The sequence below is a fragment of the Schistocerca americana genome, chromosome 11 (genome assembly GCF_021461395.2).
Source record: "Schistocerca americana isolate TAMUIC-IGC-003095 chromosome 11, iqSchAmer2.1, whole genome shotgun sequence".
Classification (NCBI taxonomy): domain Eukaryota; kingdom Metazoa; phylum Arthropoda; class Insecta; order Orthoptera; family Acrididae; genus Schistocerca; species Schistocerca americana.
This window is the reverse complement of record NC_060129.1, coordinates 185,752,168-185,774,487: the sequence shown is the minus strand read 5'-3', so window position 1 is coordinate 185,774,487 and position 22,320 is coordinate 185,752,168. Positions and strand designations below refer to the sequence as shown.

At 39.2% G+C, this 22,320-nt stretch overlaps 1 protein-coding gene across 1 annotated transcript in view; it reads left to right on the top strand.

Moving 5' to 3' along the window:
• Nucleotides 1–21,738, top strand: part of LOC124554098 — a 207,078-nt gene extending 185,340 nt beyond the window's left edge. Inside the window, exon 5 of the mRNA XM_047128163.1 lies at nt 21,273–21,738. Coding sequence (XP_046984119.1) covers nt 21,273–21,280 — 8 coding nt within the window. The 3' untranslated portion in view covers nt 21,281–21,738. The remainder of the gene's footprint in view (nt 1–21,272) is intronic.
• Nucleotides 21,739–22,320: the final 582 nt, after the last annotated feature.

The following is a 22,320-nucleotide window of genomic DNA, read 5'->3' as shown; positions in this document are numbered from 1 at the left end:
TTTACTGGCTCATACTTAAATTTAGTCACATTGACAGAAATTGTTTGTACTTAGGGTGAGACACAATAGTAAATATAAATACCTAAAGTAAATGCAATGGTTTTCAAAAGAGTCTATACTCATTTCACATTTCAAATTAATAATCCTGCCTATTATGAAACAGCCATACTCATTTTTGGAATGTAATTTTTCAATTATAGAGCAGTGAGAGTTTTAACGCATCACTTAAAATGGACATGTTAGAATACATCTGCAGTACATAAACTGTAAATACTGTTTCACCCTCAAAAGAATTACCAAAGGAAATTATTGAGGAGTTGATCCTTGTAATTTGTTGTTTTCTTGCCTCAGTTGCTATTACTAGAAATACCACACTCATTTAAAGTTATCTAAGAAACAAATAGTTAATTTTATCATTTCTGAGTCTCTTACTTGTTGAAAATTAAATTTTCACAGATATAACATAGTGTAATGTGCTCGAAATACTTTTTTACAAGGATTTCATACACCTCCACAAAAGAATAAACATGAAACTGTTTTTTTCTACCTTATGTTTAACAATCTATTGAGTGGGCTTTAGATGTAATGCTTCTCTGGGTTACAATAGCTGTTTATGAGGAGTTGGTATTTTGTTTAAGGTACCATTTCAATATTTAGATGATCTACAAAAACCGGGATATCTAATCAGATTGCTCAAAAGCATTTACAGTAAAAAACTGATGTTAACTGCCTCATACTTCATGATTGCAAAGCTCTAGAAAATAGTTTCAACAATCAAAGTTGCACACAATCAAACTGTTATGACTATTAAAGTGAAATTTAATGTAGTATTTATGCTAATACATGTGCAGAGTTCTGCATATAATCCTTGGTAGCACTAAAAGAGATAAGAAACAGTTGCTTAGTTCTTAGGTACCATCATAATAAAGATTTGTCACTGTTCACTATGATTGCAATACTGTCACTGTTTTCAGTGCTGTCTCCATAACACATTGTTAACCAAAAACAACCAGGTAATATTTTCCTTATATTGATGATACATAAAGACTCTAGGAAAATGATTTAATGTCTGTTTCAGTTTCCTATTACATTTAAAATTCGTTGTGTAATTTGCATGACTTCCTTTGGTTTTAGCAGGACCTTTCCTTTGACTTAACTTCACAAACAGTTAACATTCTCTCTAGCTATTAATGGGTTTTATCATATTTAATATAATTCGAAGTCTAATGTCACTTACCTTAACAGAATGACATACCCATACTGTTCCTAGCAAGAATCAGTTGTGTGTTGCTACATGTAATACACTTTTGTGATTTCTGGTACTGGAAAAACAGCCCATTATCTGTTGTCTGATTGTAGTTAAATGGTCTGTGAGAGTGCTCAGTACATATGGAAGAACATAGTCAGTGAGTCACATAGTGCACATGTGTGTGCATACGAGCGCATGCGCGCTCTCGCACACACACACACACACACACACGCACACACACACACACACACACACACACACATTTATATGTAAGCTAAACAATGAAGTCATTAGTTACAATAAATCAAAATATTTTAAAGTTGACATGATTGGCTAAATATTCCAAGAAGCATACAAGTAGGAGGAGATATGATACAAACAATTGAATATGCAGATGAACAAGCAGTGTTGTGAGAACCAGGGGAAGAAATATAATTTATAATGGAAGATATCATAAAAATTGTGAAATGTTATTGAACAATGATAACGTAGGAAAAACCAAAATAATGACAATCAGTAAACTTAAAGATACTGTCAAAATAACGTTTGGAAGGAAGACCTTAGAAAAAAGTAAGAGCTTTCAGATACTATGGAAGTTTGGTGGCATAAAATGGTAGCTAGTTGGAAAAAATAGGAGACAGATAATTTATGGATAAAAGATATTTTAAAGCAGTGAAACGTATTTTGACTGACAAAAGAACAGGCAGAGATAAGACAAACATATGCAAAGTGTTTTGCTGAGGTGTAGTGTTATATGGGAGTGACTCGTAGACAATTGAAGATATAGTGGAAAATTATTTGGACAGTTTTGGAGTGGATAAAAATGGAATCAAAATGAAATGGACAGACAGAATGATGTGTGAACAAATAGTTCTAAGAATAAAAAAAAGGAACATAAGGGATGGAAATGGCAGAATGAGGAAAACATGTTGACTGGACATATGAATATTGGAATCATAAAGAAATTACCTATAGTGAAAACTCATCAAGAGAAAGATTGCACAGAAATCTTGGAATATGAGAATGGACAAAGTTAGCAATGGAGGCACAAGGCAGTGGAAAGTGGAAAGCATCCAGTCCATAGATTTAAAAAAACCTTTTCATGCTCTTATATTTTCCTTCATCCTGTCTTTCATTTCACATCCATGTGAGGCATACTGCTCTGATTGTATGTCAAAATGGACATAACTTAACTGAAAGGATTTGCTAGTATCTTATCACATCTGTACTTACAGTGGAATTGCTCTTGTAGTACTAAAATTTAAATATGCTCACATAATGGAATTTTATGGTAATTTATTCACATTTATCATACAGGCCTTAAAAATAAGCATGTACATCCATAAATAATGAGATCATTAAGTAGATTAGATACTGATGAATGATACTATCTCAACTGACAGGTAAGTGAAGTTAGTAATTATTCATTGTGGTATCTACATATTTATTACTAAATTATGAAAATTGTTATGTGGTATACTGGATATTAACTGCAGTATCATCATATAGTGTCATGTAAGTCAGAGACCAGTATAACTTACAAGTAATGCAAAATAACTGTCTTTCAAATAGCTGAAACTTTTAGCTTCTGACAATCCGGTATGAACATTTGTGAATTTAGCGAGAACTTTGTCATGAATGCTTATTTTCCTTTTAAAATTTTGTAAGTTTGTTCCATAGTCTACATTTGTGATGCATCAAGAAATATCAATAAACAGCATGAGAGGTGCTGCCCTAAACCATCAAATTTGGACATCATTTATGTGATGCATACAGTTAAATAAAATTATCAGAAACGTGTTTTCTCAGAGTCCAAACTCTGACAAAGTCACTGGCAAATCTGGTATCACTTTATATACCTGATGTTAAGATAGGCTCCAAAACTATTAATGTTTAATGAACGTAATTTTATATCCACATGAGGCAGAGGTTTGATTATGGATTTCAAATAGCATTGATTACTTATGGTTTGTACATCAAAATTTCTTCAGAGACTAAAACTTATAGAATGCCAAACGTTTAGCGTAAAAGGAACGTTATGTTGCTTATAATTGTTTCAGAATTATATGTTACAGCATTAATTGTAAGACAATGAAGCACAGATGTTACTAGTGTTGGATAAAAATCAATGGCAATGCTAAAGTAACATGAAGGATGTGCATCCAATGGTATGTGTGCTGTATGTAGCTGGTGACAGGTCAGTTGAGGTAGTACAATGAGTGGCGATGGCTTTGAGTCAGTGTTAGTGTGTACTGAAAGTACAGAAGGCCAGATCAAGTACCCTAACAGCATATTTAGGAAACATGAAAAACGTGTAGATCAAGACTGAAGTGGCACATGGTGTGCACAATGGTGTTTCCAGGGACAGTATGAGGCATTTGGTGATGCAACATTGCCATTGTATATAGTGTTGAAATGGGTGCAAATGTTTTGGGATAGGAGTGATGTCATTCAAGATTGGCCCAGTTAATGGAAATGCTCTGGTTCTCCTCGCCCACAGAACATGTGCCATGAATCAGCTGATCACAAAGTGATGGTTATTTTCCCATATCATTCTCATGGGTTAATCCTGCACAGGGGTAGATGGTCACTGCATCCTGCTACCGCTCTTTCTTGTGACATCATCTTTGTCCTAAACTGATATAGTGAACCCTGTGCGGGAGCTCTTGAAGGAAGTCAATCACAATACGTGCACCATGGGGGCGCGAATTGTCGTCCATGAAGACCAGTGCCTCGCCAATATACTGCCCATATGGTTTCACTATCAGTCGGAGGTTGGCATTCGTGTAATGTACAGCTGTTATGGCACCTTCCATGACCACCAGCAGTGTACGTCGGCCCCACATCATGCCAACCCAAAACAGCAGGGAACCTCCACCTTGCTGTACTCGCTGGACAGTGTGTCTTAGGCATTCAGCCTCACCGGGTTGCCTCCAAACATGTCTCCGACAATTGTCTGGTTGTAGGCATATGTGACACTCATCAATGAAGAGAACATGATACCAATCCTGAGCAGTCATTTGACATGTTGTTGGGCCCATCTGTACCATGCAGCATGGTGTTGCGGTTGGAAAGATAGACTTTGCCATGGCTGTTGGGAGTGAAGTTCCGCATCGTGCAGCCTATTGCGCACAGTTTGAGTCGTAACAGGACGTCCTGTGGCTGCATGAAAAGCATTATTCAACATGGTGTCGTTGCTATCACAGTTACTCCGAGCCATAACCCATAGGTAGCCGTCATCCACAGCAGTAGTAGCCCTTGGGTGGCCGGAGTAAGGCATGTCATCGACAGTTACTACCTCTCTGTATCTCCTCCATGTCTGAACAACATTGCTTTGGTTCACTCCGAGATGCCTGGACACTTCCTTTGTTGAGAGCCCTTCCTGGCACAAAGTAACAATGCGGATGTGATCGAACCGTGGGTTTGACCATCTAGGCATGGTGAAACTACAGGCAACATGAGCCGTGTACCTCCTTCCTGGTGGAATGACTGGAACTGGTCGGCTGTCGGGCCCCATCAGTCTAATAGGCGCTGGTCATGCATGGTTGTTTACATCTTTGGGCAGGTTTAGTGATTTCTCTGAACAGTCAAAGAGGCTGTGTGATACAATATCCACAGTCAACATCTCGCTTCAGGAGTTCTCTTAACTGGGGTGATGCAAAACTTTTATTGATGTGTGTATTTGCATAGCAGACCATTATTTGTTGTATCCCAGCGCCACCGGCGGACATCTGCATGAAGTTTGTTGTTGGTGGTGAACGTCTTACCCCACATAAATTCTTTCATTGTGTCAATAGGGTATAGTCGCTAGAGATCAGATCCGGTGAACATGGAGGATGTGGCATCACAGTAAACCCTTTCCATTCATGGTAGCAATGTTCTGGCAATTGCATTGTGGCTGCACATTGTCATGTTGGAGCAGAACACCATGGCCACATTGTCTGTGGTGGCATTGTTGAGTGTGTTTTTGGAGTTCGTGCAGTAAACTGCAATCCTGATCAATGTTGAGGGTCGTATTAGGAGGGAGCAAGACTGCCAGCAGTATCCCTTCCTGATCACAGAACATTGCTGCCATTTGTTTCTGCATTACTGGCCCCAGTAATGGCTCCCAGTATGATTCCGCTCCATAGATTTGCGTTTTCTTTTTGGAGTCTCATGGTAGAGCCATACCTCATTGACAGTGACCAGTCACCTAAAGAAATCGTGTGGATCTACGCTGTACTGTTGCACCAACCTTTGGCATACCTCCACAAATTTCTGTTTCTGTGCAATGGTGAGAAAATGGGGCATCCATTGTGCACACAGCTTGAAATCCTCAGGGGATGATGGTATGGGGTTCCCCATAATAGAGCAGTTGCCTTCTCCAGTTTAATAAACACGATTCGCCTGTGCCCCATTATCAGTTCATTGACACTGGGCATTCTTTGGTTGGTGTGGCTGGTGGTTGGATGGATGCGCAGTGCTTTATGTTTTCCAGCACAGCCTGTGCTGTCTCTGTACTCTGGCAACCAACTAAACATGGATCTGTGACCTCGTGCAGATACCCCACATGTGGCTACTGAGTTCTTGTGTATGTCTAAAGCAGTCACTTCGTCCCTTCAAGAAACCACACTGTCCACTGTTGCCCATGCTTGTCTGCTGCAATATTGCCCTATCGATGTCCACCAGCATACTTACAAGTGGAAAAAATGCTGCTGCAATATACCAATATATGTCCATATGATGGTGGTAGACAGTACTAAGTCTGTCTTCATGCGTAAATCGACACACATTTCAAACTGCTACTTTGCAGGCGTTATATGAGGAGTGCCAATCAATACTGAATGAACTAAATGTACTAACAAGGCTACGGATGGCTGTCAAGTCAATGTGTCGTGGGAAATTGTTCAACAATGGGTTTATGCTCCATGGCAATGGCCCAGCAGATTCTGTATATTTCACACATGTTGCTTCTTTGGGCCATCAGATTTTGTCTCAATCCTTGTATTCTCCTGTGGTGCCCACTGACTTTTTACTTTTTTGTTATATGAAGAAACAGTTGTGTGGAGGCATTTCTAAAATGATGATGAACTGATTTTCAAAGTGAAACGGTTCCTGAACAGCCAAAATGCAGACTTGTACAACCAAGGTCTCCGTCAAGTCATTCAGCGAACGGAAAACTGTGGTATATTGAAGTTTGAATACATAGAAAAGGACCTACAACACCATCTAGTTCATTTTTTTGGGATAATAATTAGGGCAAATCGACAGCTGTACTGACATAAACAGTGTTGACGTCCATGAGTGGTTGAAAGCTAAAATGACTTTCTCTTCTACTATAACAATTTTAACAGACATACTGTGTTCATGTCACGAGGCTCCAGTCAGAGCCCAAACATTACTTTTAAAATTTAAGTTATGCAGTCGGTAATGTAAGTGTAACTTGCCCATATTCTTTAGACTAAGATTGGTTTGTAAAAATTCTTATATGTAATTCTTATATATATTTACAGAAAAACTGGAGGATAGGATTTATGATGAGTTTTTTTTTTTTTTTTTTTTTTTTTTTTTTAGAAGTAGGGCGCTCGTTATTTGCATTTTTCTACTCAGTTCACACAAAAAAGATTCTCATGGCTGTATGAAGGGTCTTGTATTATATTATGATTATAGAATAGTAGGATGATAAATACAAACTGGCAGGGCAAATGGACGTTAGAAGACTTAAGAAAAGATGGACAGACAATTTGTGAAGATGTAAGTAGGCTCAGTGCCTAATCCATGAATTGTAACATAAGAAGAATGACGACAAGAAGGACTATTTTTCGTGTCAGAGGAAAGCATCAGTAGTCATCATAAATCCTATTTCTGCCATCGATGTCCATATAAATCTTCTGCTGTACAAAAAAGGAAAATCCTTATTTATGTATAGCCCCCTTGCGTTACAAAACCACACTATTTTTACTACTGTACGATTTTCATTCTTGTTTACTTTCCACTTCTCAAAAAAAGAGTTTTTCCAGTACATCAACATGTCACCCAGAAACATTGTATTAGTGGTTTATTTTGAAAGGTTATTTTGTATAATAACAGTACTTTCTGTGAACATTTTTTTCATTTATGAACTGCAGGAAATAAAGTACCAGAATCACTGTACAATTTATGAAAAGTGAACGTAGTAAGGTAGTAGGTTTCACACACAGATAGAATACTATAGAGAGGCAGCACAACGACCAGAGTGAAGCAAACTGAACAAATGTTGCCTTTCCAAAAGTAAAAAAAAGGAGGGTGGACATGATGTCAGACAGAGAAAGATAATGTGTCTAACAACCAAGGGATAATGTTCAGCTATCAATATTTAGCAATTATGGCCAGAGAGGATTTTACTCCTAACACTTGATATACATGATATTTCTGCAGTTACTGTAACAAATACATACAAGTACTTCTGTACCAAACGAAATAGGACCAGTCTTCATGTGGTTTAATACACCTTCAGCATACTTAGACATGCAATACAGAAAAATTCAAAAATCAGTTGCAGATATGTGTGACCCACAAGTTCAGGAGAAGAGAGTTAAAAGAAGGTTATCTTCAAAGTTTGCTTCTGTATAAACAGTATTTGAAATTTTTATTTGAAGCAAGTGAAATAAACTGTATGTTACATGGATCAAATATGTAAACTCCGACCCAGGGAACAGATACATCACGACACAATCCATCCAGCCAGTAGAAAATATGACGAAGTTGCTGCATGATCGTGAGTTTGTGAAACTAATACTTGAGACATAGTCTAGCTAAACTAACATCCTAATGAATTGGTTAACCACCTGCTCATTAAACGGATGCAAACTTCGCAAAATGATCACTCATGTATAAAAGAATACCAAGATTGTTTGTTAGAGTAGTTTGCACTTTTTACTTTGCATACTAAGGATTCATGTTGTAATGAAAGGTTATAATCTAAGACAAGTATCTGTTCATAAAATATTATAGGCCCATCTGCCTGTAAACATATTATTTAATGGGAAAGAACACTGCACTTAAAAATTCCAGAAAGTAACATAAGCAATTAATGCAGTAACACCTACTGCAACTGTCAAAAACTAAATAATTTATTTTATAAAACGCCTTCCTTCGAGCAAATTTGTTTTCAGTCAGAACAATAACTTACACTATTATGCTACAGACATTCCAAAAATGTTTACAAAGTGTGATGCAAGCCTTTGTCAGACATCTGTACCATCAAAAAATTCTTGGAATTTCATATGGGCTAAGTTATATGCTGTGGAAACCTTGGGTAAAACAAACCTTATTACACATGTAAACAAATACATCAATGCACACAAAACACATCACAGTTACAGAATATATGTAAATATATCCACTTCAGTCTTTTATTGAGATACACTGCTTGAAAGTTTCTAAGAAACAACTGACACTTGCTAAGGAACAACTATGAATTGCCATGGAAGAACTGACAATTTCTACAGAATGCCCAACCAATTGTAGTACAAGGAAATGTAGAGGGCAGGGAGCGGTAATTGCAGTGAAACACGTGTATGAATGCTCTGTGTGCATTCAACAATTCATTCAGCATAATTTTTGACAAATGTGGTTGTGGAACTGATTAATGCTACATTCCTTGTGGTACAGTAACATGTCTCCAAGATATCATTTGAGTGCTTATGACTGGACAAGCAATTGGTTGGCTCGATGTTGGTCACAGTGTCACTACTGTGGCCACAATAATGCTGAAGGTGGAAATGCTATGTGAAAAGAAGCCAGTGGTTGTAGACGGACCACCATACAGCAAGAGAGGATCAATACATAGCCCTACTGGTGAAGAGGAAAAGACACTTCACTCCTAATCAGATCACTGCAGGCCTTGTAGCTGCAACCCGAACACTTATCTCCATCAGAAACAGAAGTCTGGCTGGTTTGTATGCTTGGGAGCCTGCTAAATGCATCCCACTTCAAGCACCCCATCGCCATGAAAGAGTTCTTTGCTGCAGGAAGCATATTGGTTGGGGCCTCCAACATTTGTCCAGAGTGATGTTCTCTGACGAATCTTGTTTCACTATGGCAAGTGATTCTAGTCACCAGTTAGTGTGGAGAGAGAGAGAAACACATTATATGCCACAGAATGTTCATGAACATCATTGGTATGGCCTAGGCGTTATGGTGTGGACAGGCTTAATCCACAATGGCAAAACACTGCTGTCTGTCTTTGCCTGAGATACTGTTACAGCACTGCAATATTGCAGGGAGATCATTCTAGTCCATGTCAGAGTGTTTAAGGGTGCCTTAGGATTAAAACTTCTGTTTATGGAGAACGGTACTCACCCACATAAGACTTCTGAGGTGTCAGACACACTGGAAAGTGAAAATATCGAAGGTATCGAATGACCTCCATACTCTCAGGACCTAAGCACTACACATTATGCCTCGGATGCTCTTGGCAGACGTGGTTTTCAATAAACGCCCCCTCCCTGAACTGTGCAAGAGCTGAAAACCGTCTTGAGACAGGAGTGGGACTACATCTCCCAAGGACTCCTTAAGAGTGCAAAATATGGGTTAGTGCCTGAGGAGAGAACGTTAGTTACAGAGAGTCCCATATCGATGTGTATGTTGGAAGTCTGACCTGTGTCAGAGATGAACGTACGAACGTTATCCTGCTTTCCCATGTGTTGAAATTCGTACCGTTTTTAGTTACAAATATATCACTCCACCTTTTTTATGTATGTATTGTGTTTCATGTTGTCCATCATTGCCTGTGATTATTTCTGTCCAACAATGTCTCTGTTCAATAGTAATTGTTACGCAGTGTATGTGAGCTTTATTATGTTCTTAGCACATAGCAGGCACGACTCCAAAAAGAAGTTCACCAGTAGTGTAGCTTACAAAATCACACACGCTCTCTCTTGCTTTCAAAACACTCGCAGAGACTTCGTGAAACATGGTGGCTAATAGCATGTTTTGGCACTACAGGAAGTGCTGAATACCATAGCGCAGTTTCTCTCTGTATTCTCTGTCGTTTTGGTTTCATGTGATAATTGATTAGGAGGACTCGCATTAGAAATATTTGGTAATGAAACGACCAAAACACACACAAACACACACACACACACACACGAAACTGTACTTCAGAATCTTCTAATAGATTATTTATTTGTTTCATTTCGGAATTACATAGCTCTTGTTAAACCTGCATTTTACCGAGAGTAATAGTTAATAATGTATTATTATCAACTGATTCAAGCAATAATACTTTGGAAATCGTATGTGCTTTAAAAACTTGTTGTGATGAACAATAATTTACCTTCTTCCAATGTCTCATTTTCCTTCAAATCATTCAATATATGTAGTGTGTACAAACAGATGTAAAGTGTTGAGGGCACCAATAAATCTACTAAGCAGTCTCGGAAATGTTATTGCTATTATAACTGAGATACATGTTTCTAACTCATACAATGCGTTGATGTCAAAGGCATTTGGTTTTCATTGTATCGCTTCGTCTGAAGTTGACTGATAAGGTTTCTGCTCCTTCATTTCCACCTGTGGAGAAAGCACAGCTCTCAGAAACGCGTAAAAAATAGGAAGTAGAATTAATCAACTGAATTATCACCTAGTAGCTACCACATTTATGTGTAGCAGAATATTTATCTTCGGTTTGGCTGGCTGGCTCTGAGCACTATGGGACTTAACTTCTGAGGTCATTAGTCCCCTAGAACGTAGAACTACTTAAACCTAATTAACCTAACGACATCACACACATCCATGCCCAAGGCAGGATTCAAACCTGCGACCGTAGCGGTCGCGCGGTTCCCGACTGAAGCGCCTAGAACTGCTCGGCCACAGCGACTGGCTATCTAGGTGCAATTTGCATGAAAATGCCATGACACAAAACGGCCATTTGGATGCACTTTAATACCTTTTCTGATGTCTTGACCACACTTTTTATTATTCCCAAAATCACCTTACGGGTTTCGATATTCCGTCAATTTCAAAGGCTATAAAATACAACACAAAACTGGTATCAGAATATATGAAAGTATGTTACATTTCTACATGAATTGGAGATGTAGTGCAATGAGTAGAATATGGCTTCTAGCTTACCAGTGTTATTTCAGTCACATACATTGTATCTCACAAACATTCTCAATCATGAGACAAGTGCAAATTGCTACCAAGGGACAAAGTGCAAGCCAAGTGGACTAAACTGCTAGGCGGCTCTGGATACATAATATACGCTGCATTTGTTTGTTTACAACTGCATTTTTGTCAGTACATCGTATAAAACAACTCCATCACCAGACAATTCATGAAAAGTAATCATACGATGTTTTACAAAAGATATTTCCTTACAAAACAATATGTAACAGATCTTTTGAGTGGTCTAAAATAGTACATTGGAAGAATACATTGAGTGGTGCAATGTACATGAGGCCAACTATCTAGTAACAAATATTTGTTTTTCTTTTTTGTGTACAACTTACAGTTTGCCCACACAGACATAAGAGGCTGAGCAGCTGCACCATCCTAATCTCGAAAAGCTGCCCTCCAAGACAGAGGGCTGGCTGCAGCTTAAGTGTCCCGTGTCCCCGACAGTAGCCCGCCGTTTGTTAGGCACCTAAGTGGACATGGGGTGAGCAGCAATCCTGCTGTGGACGGAGGCCAGATCTTGTGGTGACTGCTTGTAGAACCGTGCCACCCCATCGAGCAGCACAGACTTCGTAGGTGGTGCCACCAGAGTGTGGTACCTTTGACTAAATACGATGGGAATTTATGCAGGTTTGATGCGTACTTGTTTCGTGAAGTGCTGCTTTCGGCCGTGTACGCCATAACAAATCCATGGCTTGGGGGTGTAGCAACTGACCCTGTGATGCCACAGCCAACCTGCTTTCCTGCTGTGTTGTCGTTTTTTTTTGGTGATGCTTCTTGCCCTGCTTGCAATGTGGAAACTGGCTGGTGGTGTTGCTGCTGTATCTGATGTGATGGTGTTTGGTCAGCTCCATGATCGTCCACTCCCTGGACCATTGCAACAGCCATGGTAACGTCACTACATTACCCAATAGTGTTGAAAGATAGTGGTGGCACTACAGAAAGGTCAGCTTTCATTACTGAGATGCACAATACACATGGATACAAACGAATCATAACAGGCCAAAGTTTCCAGATATTGTACTGTATATGACAAAATCTGAAATGAAAATGTGGCATTTACATATTTAAATACTGGAAATTACATGCCCAGCACTTATAAGACGTTACTTCTGTTGTTCACATGGTTTTTTAACTGTCTTCCGCGTGGTTTACTTGTTGCAGTTTATTTATATTTTTTTAGGTTATTTAGCATTTCGTTTCAGGATCAGAAATTGATATTTTGCATTGATTCCTCAGAGTTCTCTGCGATCTACGAACATCACGTAAATCACCTTCAACACGACCACATCTCTCCAGCTTTAGACTACACGTTCTGTGCAAAACAGAAAGCTGATATACATCTCCAATGAAAGTATCTGAACACACATCCAATATGCCTTTCAACATGAACCAAGCAAGAGCAGTCACCATAACAGTAGGAACAATCAACTTTCCATGGTCATATTCAACAATGAAGTCATTCAGCATGGATGATCAAATTTCCTTAGAAGATTGCAGCCAGGAGGTGTAAATCTCCCTCGTCAACTTAAAGGGGAAGTTCCTTCTTTCTGGAATAACCAGATATGTATATTAGTACAGGCAGAAAGCTTTTTGGTATCTTTGATACATCAAGATTCTTCTGTAACAGCACAGAATATTTTTCAAGATTCACACACTCATCAAATGTGCCAGAATAAGGAAACAGAGTTCTCAGACGGAGATTTTTATTCAAAGAATTAAGCAGTACTATATCTCTGAATCTCAATGTTCCTCATTTTCTAGCATTTGGATATAAGTTACATAGTAATTTGCACCACTAAGTTGATGATAACAGCTAAATCTACTTTCAAGATTGTCATTCTGAAACTGACTTGGCAATATGTAATTTTGTACATGGATGGTATCTGTTCTTTCGGGCTTGCATGTCCAGAAGGACAGACAAGATTGATTCAAACAGCAGTTGTATATGATAAATTACAAAAGAAATATCTGACATTTAGCAAATTTTCATCCACCGCTGCTGAGTTCGCTCAATGCCCCACTGAAGCTAAAAAGACAGATATTTTCGACAAATGTAGAATTTATTTTGTAATGTTGAGATCCACATGGAATCACGACTAAAAATGCGTCAGAAATTTTGATTAATGTGTGAAAAGTCTGAGGACTTAAATATTGTGAAGTAGGAATACTCTGTCGACAGTTTCTCACCCATAATGATGTTTTCCTTAAAAAGTGTAACTCTAACGAACTATTGATCCTGTAGATTCCCTGTACTCATTGTTAAATCTTTGACATTCATAGTCACATTTTACATTGGCGATGTGCCACCAGCTACAAATTATTTGTATGAATGGTGCTGTGGATTCAGACTGTGGAAAGCCTGTTTTTCTAGAATTAAAAACCTTTAAAGCAATTACAGTTCTTCCAGATAAAACCTTGACTGCTAGGTTAACAATTTGACTCCCAATATTGTAAGGAAATAGGGCCTTATGTGACAACAAATGACTACTTTACTAATGACTCCTTATTTTTCTGTGCATCCATTCCAAATACACAAAAGCTGAAGTAACTAAGGTAAAAACTTTCGAAGTCAGGGAACTTCAACACCCTCTCAGGCTTAGCAGTCCCACCTTTTATGGATAAATTTCAGCATATGTACAATGTCAGAAATTTCAGTTTCTAATATTGTTAACAGGATGAGAAATATAAGGCTTCAGAACACCAATAAGAATAAATATCTTATAACTTTTTCGATCTACTGCATTATTTTCCGTTACTGACACAGTAAATCCAGCTTTCTCTACATAACTATTTACATGTAAGAACACACAATGCAGCTGTGCTGCAGTGAAATTGCTGACAAGTTTTATCGACACAACAGCTTTGAATTTTGAAACGACATTGGATATTATGAAAACCTGGTATGTTGTTACTACATCACTGTCATCAGTTTTACTGGCACCATAATTGTATTTCCTTAAAAGATCAAGTGAGGTTCAATGTAAAGTTCATCCAGGAGCATGTTTACCACTATTAATTCACGATCTTAAAAACATTTTTCTTAATCTTCAGGTAATCTGTACTACCATCTGCAGTGAAACCATTTAAGTCAAACTTTATCGGCTTCCTTACATTGCTTGAGGGCAACAGATGCTTACACGAATAACCACTAGCGTGCAAAGCAGCATATGTTGATGGTTAATGTACATTAAGAGAACCTAACAATAACAATGTATTCCCACTGTACCTGCGTCTGTTGTCATTTTTAGTTCGAAACTGGATGTTTCAGTTATCATTCGCAACTGTGAACAACCATCACCTGAAAAACTCTCCTCTGACGTATTCACCGTATTTAGAACAACAGCTTGGATGTTTAAGATGTCTTCTTTAGACACTATTGGTTCAACATATTTAATTAGGCTATCCAACACATGCTTAGATTTTAATGACACATATTCGTTGGACATTTCATGCTAGGTAATTTTATACTTTGTCAAGGAACGTAGGACACTCAATTTTTCTGAACAGTCACTGATGTAATAATTTTTGGGTATTTCATCACTAGTAGCAATAAAAACAGCACTATCTTTTGGCTACTCTGAATACTGCAGTAATGATTCTTGTGTATATGGGTAGCACTTGACAAAATATTTGTACAAATCTCACAAATTGTTAGTAGCATTCTGATATTCATACCACCTATAATCTTCCAGGATTCACACCACTGCTGTTTTTAAAATTACCATATATCGCGGTACATAATTTTCTGCGTGATGGTCCAGCTGTTGTCAGGTATCATGGCAGGTTGAGGAAACCTGATGGCACTGCATTTGGTTTCCGCTTTGGATAAATCCTTACGAAAGTCTTTAATACTCCATCAACTGTAAATTGTTCTCTTTTTACTTTGCTCTATCATTAAAATACTTTATGCATATTAAAGGCTTCTTCAGCTTTGTGATGTCAGTGGGAATTTTTCTCAGAAACATTTTCTTTAGGTCTCCATCACTGAGCAAAGAAAATATGCCTGCTGTTTCATTTTGTGGTCTATGATTGCTTTTACAGCCACCTATTGTACAGCACCTCAACATTTCCATTGTCTGAAAAATACAACGTAAATAGACACAATTTCGAAAAGTATTTGTATATGTTTGGTTAATTTATACAATAAATTACAATATAACTTTGAAGCAAGATCCTTGATAACACTCATTGGTCATTAAGAAATTACAGTAACTACTTGTGTTAGCAATGAAGAAATACTTATCATTAACAGAACTGCAACTTCATGACGTTCATTTTAGTAGCTGAAGATAACAATAACAAATAATGAACTGGGCAGTTTAAAGTTCTGAAAGATGTTTACAAACGAACTGCTCGACTGATTTGCCTACATCACCAATAAGATGTCTTCCAGTTTCCAGGCCAATATATTCAGTCGGCCATTGGAAGTTTTCTGATGACATCATGTCCCACCTGTTAAGGTGTTCTTTCACAATACGTGAAGGCATTTGTGGATAAGAAGCTGATCGAGCTTAGTGACATCACAGTAGGGTATTCTACATTACACTACACAGCGAGATGTGAAGGAAAGAATCTGCCAAATCGGATTTTGACTCATGAAGAGGAACACAGCCAATGAGATGCTACATCAGTTTTACATCATAAGTGAAACTTAGAACACACTTGTGTGGTTGGTTGAGTGTTTAAGGATGCCAAACAATGAACATCATCAGTCTCCTATTTGCCCCTGAAGACTGAAGCAGTGTACCCGACCTGTCTGCATATAGAACGAATTCTGAGTGTGAGAAAGTGCTTTAAACGTTTACATATTGTGTATCTGAGGCAGAACATGGGAACCAGCACAGTATTCACCTAGTGGGATATGAAAAGACCCCTAAAAACCACAATTTGCTTGGTGCACACCAACCCTCGTCCATAAGCCACCAGGCTGTTTCGAACTAGGGTCAGCATAACATCTGTCCTGGAAGCCATTACAGTAACATCCATGGCTAACGTGTAGGAGACCCCATACTGGATTAAGTCCTACGGAGTTCAAGTCTGTATTTGGTGATTTTCTATTACACTGGCGAGCCACATTAATATGGGCACCTGTTAAAGGCCTGAATAATCACATTTTGCAGTGACGACAATTTCGAGGAGCGCAGGAAGACAGTCAGTGATGTTCTGGAAGGTACTGACAGGGCTGTGGAGCCATACTGACTCAACTACCATGGGTGGCTGTGGTAGGTTTCTCAGCTGAGGAACAGCCCAATTGAGATGATCCCCCAGATTGTCGATTGGGCTTTAATTTGGGGAATTTGATGGCCAGAAGAGTATGGTAAACTCACGCTGCTTCTCTTTGAACACGCATGTACTGTGTGAGCCGTGTGACACATTACATTTTCCTGCTAGTAGATGCTGTCGATCTGAGGAAGAAGAAACTGCATGTAGGGGTGGACAGGGTCCCCAAGAATTGATGCACACATGTGTTGATCCGGTTGTGCCTTACAGAATCACGAGATCACCCAGGGATTGCCGTGTGGCCTGGAACCTTGTGACAATTGTTGCAGGGTGTTTTGCTTTCGAACGTTTGACGCCACGCATGCCAAAGGCCATCTGTCCAGTGGAGCGCAAAACGTGATTCACGTGAGATGGGCCAACTGCTGTAACTCTGTGGACTTCCAGCTGCGGTAGTGGCGTAGAAATTCCAGCCTGCGTCGCCGGTGAGCAGCAGTCAGCGTGGGTATATGAACCAGGCGCCTCCTGCAGATCCCATAGACACCAACTTTGCTGAATAGTCGTTGAAGAGACTCTGCTGGTAGACCATTACTTCATCTGGATGATCAGTTGCTAAACAATTGCACCTCTAGTCGCTTTAATGTCACTGGACAGTGTATAACTACATGCTATGAACTTAAGCTCTTTCAGAGTACCATCAAATGAGGAATCTCTCGAAAATGCGTCGCTTGGTACGATTTGTTGTAGTAAAATGACGGGTAATTGCATATCAGTACTTAAAGGCTTATCGTATTATTTGGTGCCTTCCGTATTATAGAATGCGTACTATAAAAGTATGCAGTTTCAGTGCTACGCCACACTCACGATTTATCAGAAGCGCAACGTTTTTAGTACAGTTAAATAATAAATATTGACATCTATGGTTACAGCCTTTATATGTTTGCGTGATGGATAACTTAACCGTGGCTATCATATCAACGCTGTAGCGTAATTGGTAGAATAGTGGACAATGATGAGAGATGTTGAAGGTTGGCGTCTCGGTTCCTCCGTGTACTTTTTTTTTAATTTCTTGTTGGGCTTTCTAACAAATTTTATAGAAGTTTGATCTGCAATACTCCGTGTTATTTGTTACAGATAAGAAAACTCTTCATCCAGAAGACAGAGTTAGATTTTGAGAATGTGGCAGGGAAACAGACTAATTACATACAAGACAGCAGTCTACGTCACTGCTGTAACTGGTTCCCTTCTTCTTCTTCGACGATCACTAACAGAGTTAACACAACTCTGTTACATGCGCCCATTTTCGTAAGCAGGCTGTGTGAATTGAACGCTAGATACATCTGACAACTGCTGCTGGGGAGTGATGCGGTCGCTAATCATAATGAACAGCAAGTCAAGTCCTCTAAGGTGTAGCAATCCCTTTTCAGAGAGTGAGGAAACCACGATGATTACTATATCTTGGGTGATACATGATCAGAAACGCGCCGTGTATAGTGACAGCTTTAGCCATTACATATAAACTGCTAGTTTTGCTGAGTGTGTTTGAGTTTGAAAATACTAATGAGTCTTTAGAGCTTGTAATGATTTCGCCAGCTCTAGGAGACAGGAATGTGCCTTGGGCCAAAGCCAAATGCCCACAAAGTAGCAATTATTGATCGTTAAAAGTCATCTCCCCCATTTAACTGTCTCTGAAGTAGTTTTTGGATGGTGGTTCCTCTTCGAACTTCTTCATATTAAGTTAGTAAACATGGGACTCTCTGCACACAGACTTTTTGAGAATCTGAGCTTAGAACCAGTTCCTGCACTAAGACATTGCTAATACATTTCTGTCGAGGTTAGGTTTCAGAACTATTTATGATAAGTTTCAGAGATGGCATTTGGTATTGTATAGTATGATGTTTTGTCATATCCACAACTTACAATACTCTAATTAACATATTCGGTTGTTGTAATAATGAATCCTACCCTAACAATCTTGTACACAACTTCAGTTTCTGACTCAGTAGGTTTGAGTGTCTCCACACAGTTTCCATTTCACGTTAGTCAATCCTTTCGGTATACACTCAGATACACTCAAAAAATATCACTGCTGTCAGTTTTGGACTTTAGTCTTTAGCTAATGTGATGAGAGCTCCACTGATTCTTAGGAGCACCTCATATCCCGACACTAGGCTGTGCATGCTTCGGCAATTGATCACAATGATTTTAATCATTTCATCCGTGAGCGTCATTTATTTAGATCTTACACTAATACTGTGGGGTCTCGTATGGCTATAATTACCTGCACTGCGTGGAGAGTCACCTAAGCTTAGAAAAGTTAGTGTGCACCTTGCACACAATCAGCCACCTTTGTACCGGTCTCTGATGTGCAGTGCACACCTGACTCTCTAAGGGGGACCCTGCAGTTCACAGTCTTATCACATGAGTCAGGGAACTCATAGACTAGATTGTCACAGAATATTTCAAGTCCCTGCTTCAACCCTTCCTCTCGACTCAGAACCTGAGTGTGACATCAGTCGTGGGGACAATGATGCAGAGTGTGAAATTTGCTGGAATTCTGTGAGAGCGACTGGACATTCTCAGCCTTCTCTGACAGTCACTGGAATGATTCAAGTATGACCTTAGAGACCAGACACCAGGAATTGCTTGTTCCAGTATGTACCACAATCCCAGTAGGTCGCACCTTGTTCCCTTAATGGTCGCCAGGACAGTCTCTTCAGCATGTTGAATGAGTTCCCAAGGCATACTCCCAGAGTGAACCTGGTGTTCCTTCCCACTCCCTGTTGCCATTTCCCTAAGAGGTACGTTTCAATTGCCTATGACTGACAGACCCCTAACCTTTTGTTTGCCTCCCTCTGGTACAGAGCACAGCAGGCTTCCTAAGATGTGAAGTATGTGTACTGTTTCAGTTACAGTTGTAGTGCACGCCAGTACTGCAAACTCATTGGTTAGAAGGGATGGGTGTAATACACTGAGTTCTCTCTGGTTGCTGCCTCAGCCATACACATCCCCAACCCTATCACTGACCCACCAGTCACAGTGAAGTGGATGAGTGGTTATTAATCCTGGAGGCCTACAAGCTGTGAAAGAATATTATGTACCAGTCTCCACAGGAGAGGATACTGTTGGTATCTCTAGTACATGTCTCTTGCTAGCTCCACCAACAAACCCTTTCGCTGTAGCTTCCATTATGTGATATTAAGCAAACTAGCAAACTCACCCTGTGCCTGAGAACAGCACTCGAACTTGAGCTTCACCCTAATTGGTGAAAGCTGAAATTACAGGGTTATTACAAATGATTGAAGCTATTTCACAGCTCTACAATAACTTTATTATTTGAGCTACTTTCACAATGCTTTGCACACACATACAAAAACTCAAAAAGTTTTTTTAGGCATTCACAAATGTTCGATATGTGCCCCTTTAGTGATTCGGCAGACATCAAGCTGATAATCAAGTTCCTCCCACACTCGGCGCAGCATGTCCCGATCAATGAGTTCGAAAGCATCGTTGATGCGAGCTCGCAGTTCTGGCACGTTTCTTGGTAGAGGAGGTTTAAACACTGAATCTTTCACATAACTCCACAGAAATAAATTGCATGGGGTTAAGTCGGGAGAGCGTGGAGGCCGTGACATGAATTGCTGATCGTGATCTCCACCACGACCGACCCATCGGTTTTCCAATCTCCTTTTTAAGAAATGCCGAACATCACGATGGAAGTGGGGTGCAGCACCATCCTGTGGTACGTTTAGCTCCCTGCTTGCTTTATTCGTCGACTTCCGCGGGCTACGCGTGAAACTTACCCGCACGCGTTCAACCGTTTCTTCGCTCACTGCGGGCCGGCCTGTTGATTTCCCCTTACAGAGGCATCCAAAAGCTTTAAACTGCGTATACCATCGCCGAATGGAGTTAGCAGTTGGTGGATCTTTGTTGAACTTCGTCCTGAAGTGTCGTTGCACTGTTATGACTGACTGATGTGAGTGCATTTCAAGCACGACATACGCTTTCTCGGCTCCTGTCGCCATTTTGTCTCACTGCGCTCTCGAGCGCTCTGGCGGCAGAAACCTGAAGTGCGGCTTCAGCCGAACAAAACTTTATGAGTTTTTCTACGTATCTGTAGTGTGTCGTGACCATATGTCAATGAATGGAGGTACAGTGTATTTATGAAATCGCTTCAATCATTTGTAATAGCCCTGTATGTAGAAGCACGACCGCAAATCGAATGTCCAGACGGAGGTTTGAACAGAGTTTCGCTGAAATACAACTCCAATGCATTTAATATTCGATTGTGTCATTAGCGTAATTACTTTTGGCTTTGAAGAAGTGACCTGTGATACGTAATTTTAACGATAGTGAAATGAGGATTTCCTTTACTTTCTCGCAATTTTTCATTTACAATTAAATAATAACTTTAATTTTGACGCTCTTTAACATTCTGTATAAGGATGTGCCTCTATATACTGGCTGACAATATTATTTGGTGTGTTAACATACTTCCTTTACAGCTCCATATTGTGGATCACTTACATACAGATTATGTACAACATTTTAAGTTGTTCCCTTACGAAGCTCTGAAATTGATGAAACTGTTTCCAGGGTCACTATATTTGGTACTGCTGCACAGTTTTCTTATGCAAGTTAATTGCGTCCACTTTCTTTGCAGGGCTGTGACGACCGCCATCTGCAGCACAGTTCCTGGCGCAGCTGCTTGCCGGCTCTGCTCATCAGCCTGCTCGGCCTGTGATATTCACATAACGCGAGGGATATTAGAAAAATAATGAAAACTTTGGTACATTTAAATGATCTCATTTTAGTGTTAGTATCTCTGTAAAATAGATTCATGAACTCGACATATATGTCAACATAAATAAATATCTGTAATATTCTGATGTTGGACTAATGCTCTGGAAACAGTATACGGCATTACTGACTGCGAATAATGTGCCAACAAACGCAAATTAGAAAGCCTTCAAAAGATATTTAATGCAGTAAAAGTATGTCATCGTATATAGTATAGTTAATACACTATTTATTACACATATCATGTAATGAGATACATGATGTTTTGTTATGCAAGCAATAAACTATTCAATGATCTCATGTCAATAAAGTATCTCTACAGAACGGAAGTCTTCAGTTGTATATTTCTTTATTTCTCAGTCATGGTGCCCATGACAATACCTTTTCTACTATGTCTACTTGAGTTATATTGCATAGTGCTGTCTTTAATACAAGAACATCGTTGCAGCAGCTGATTTAGTGGAATGTTATGTCACATAATTGTAATGGACTAGAATTGCTTACATCTCTACTCACACAACCATCTACTACAATTTCTAACCTTTAGTGCTCCAGCCCTAAAATTTCTAAGCAACATTTCGCTAACTGGCTTAACTAGCTGCACTGGCTGTTGTCACTCTGATTAATTATGTCTTTTTCACTCATAAACAGTTTTCGGTTACCTGCAATACATTCCAGATGCCATATCTTAAAAATACAAGCACTAAACAATTGTTAGTCTTTTAGTCATCAAAAGCAAAATAAAATTAAACAGCCAGAGTGTCAGAAACGATAGTAAAGTCCATGGGAGTTGCACAAGAAGACAAAATGTTGTTCATTCATTCCTGTAGCAGTCAAAGGCTGAGATAGGTATTCAACGTGTTACCACAAAAATCTTTTCATGTGTCCAACAACATATAATATGTGTCAAA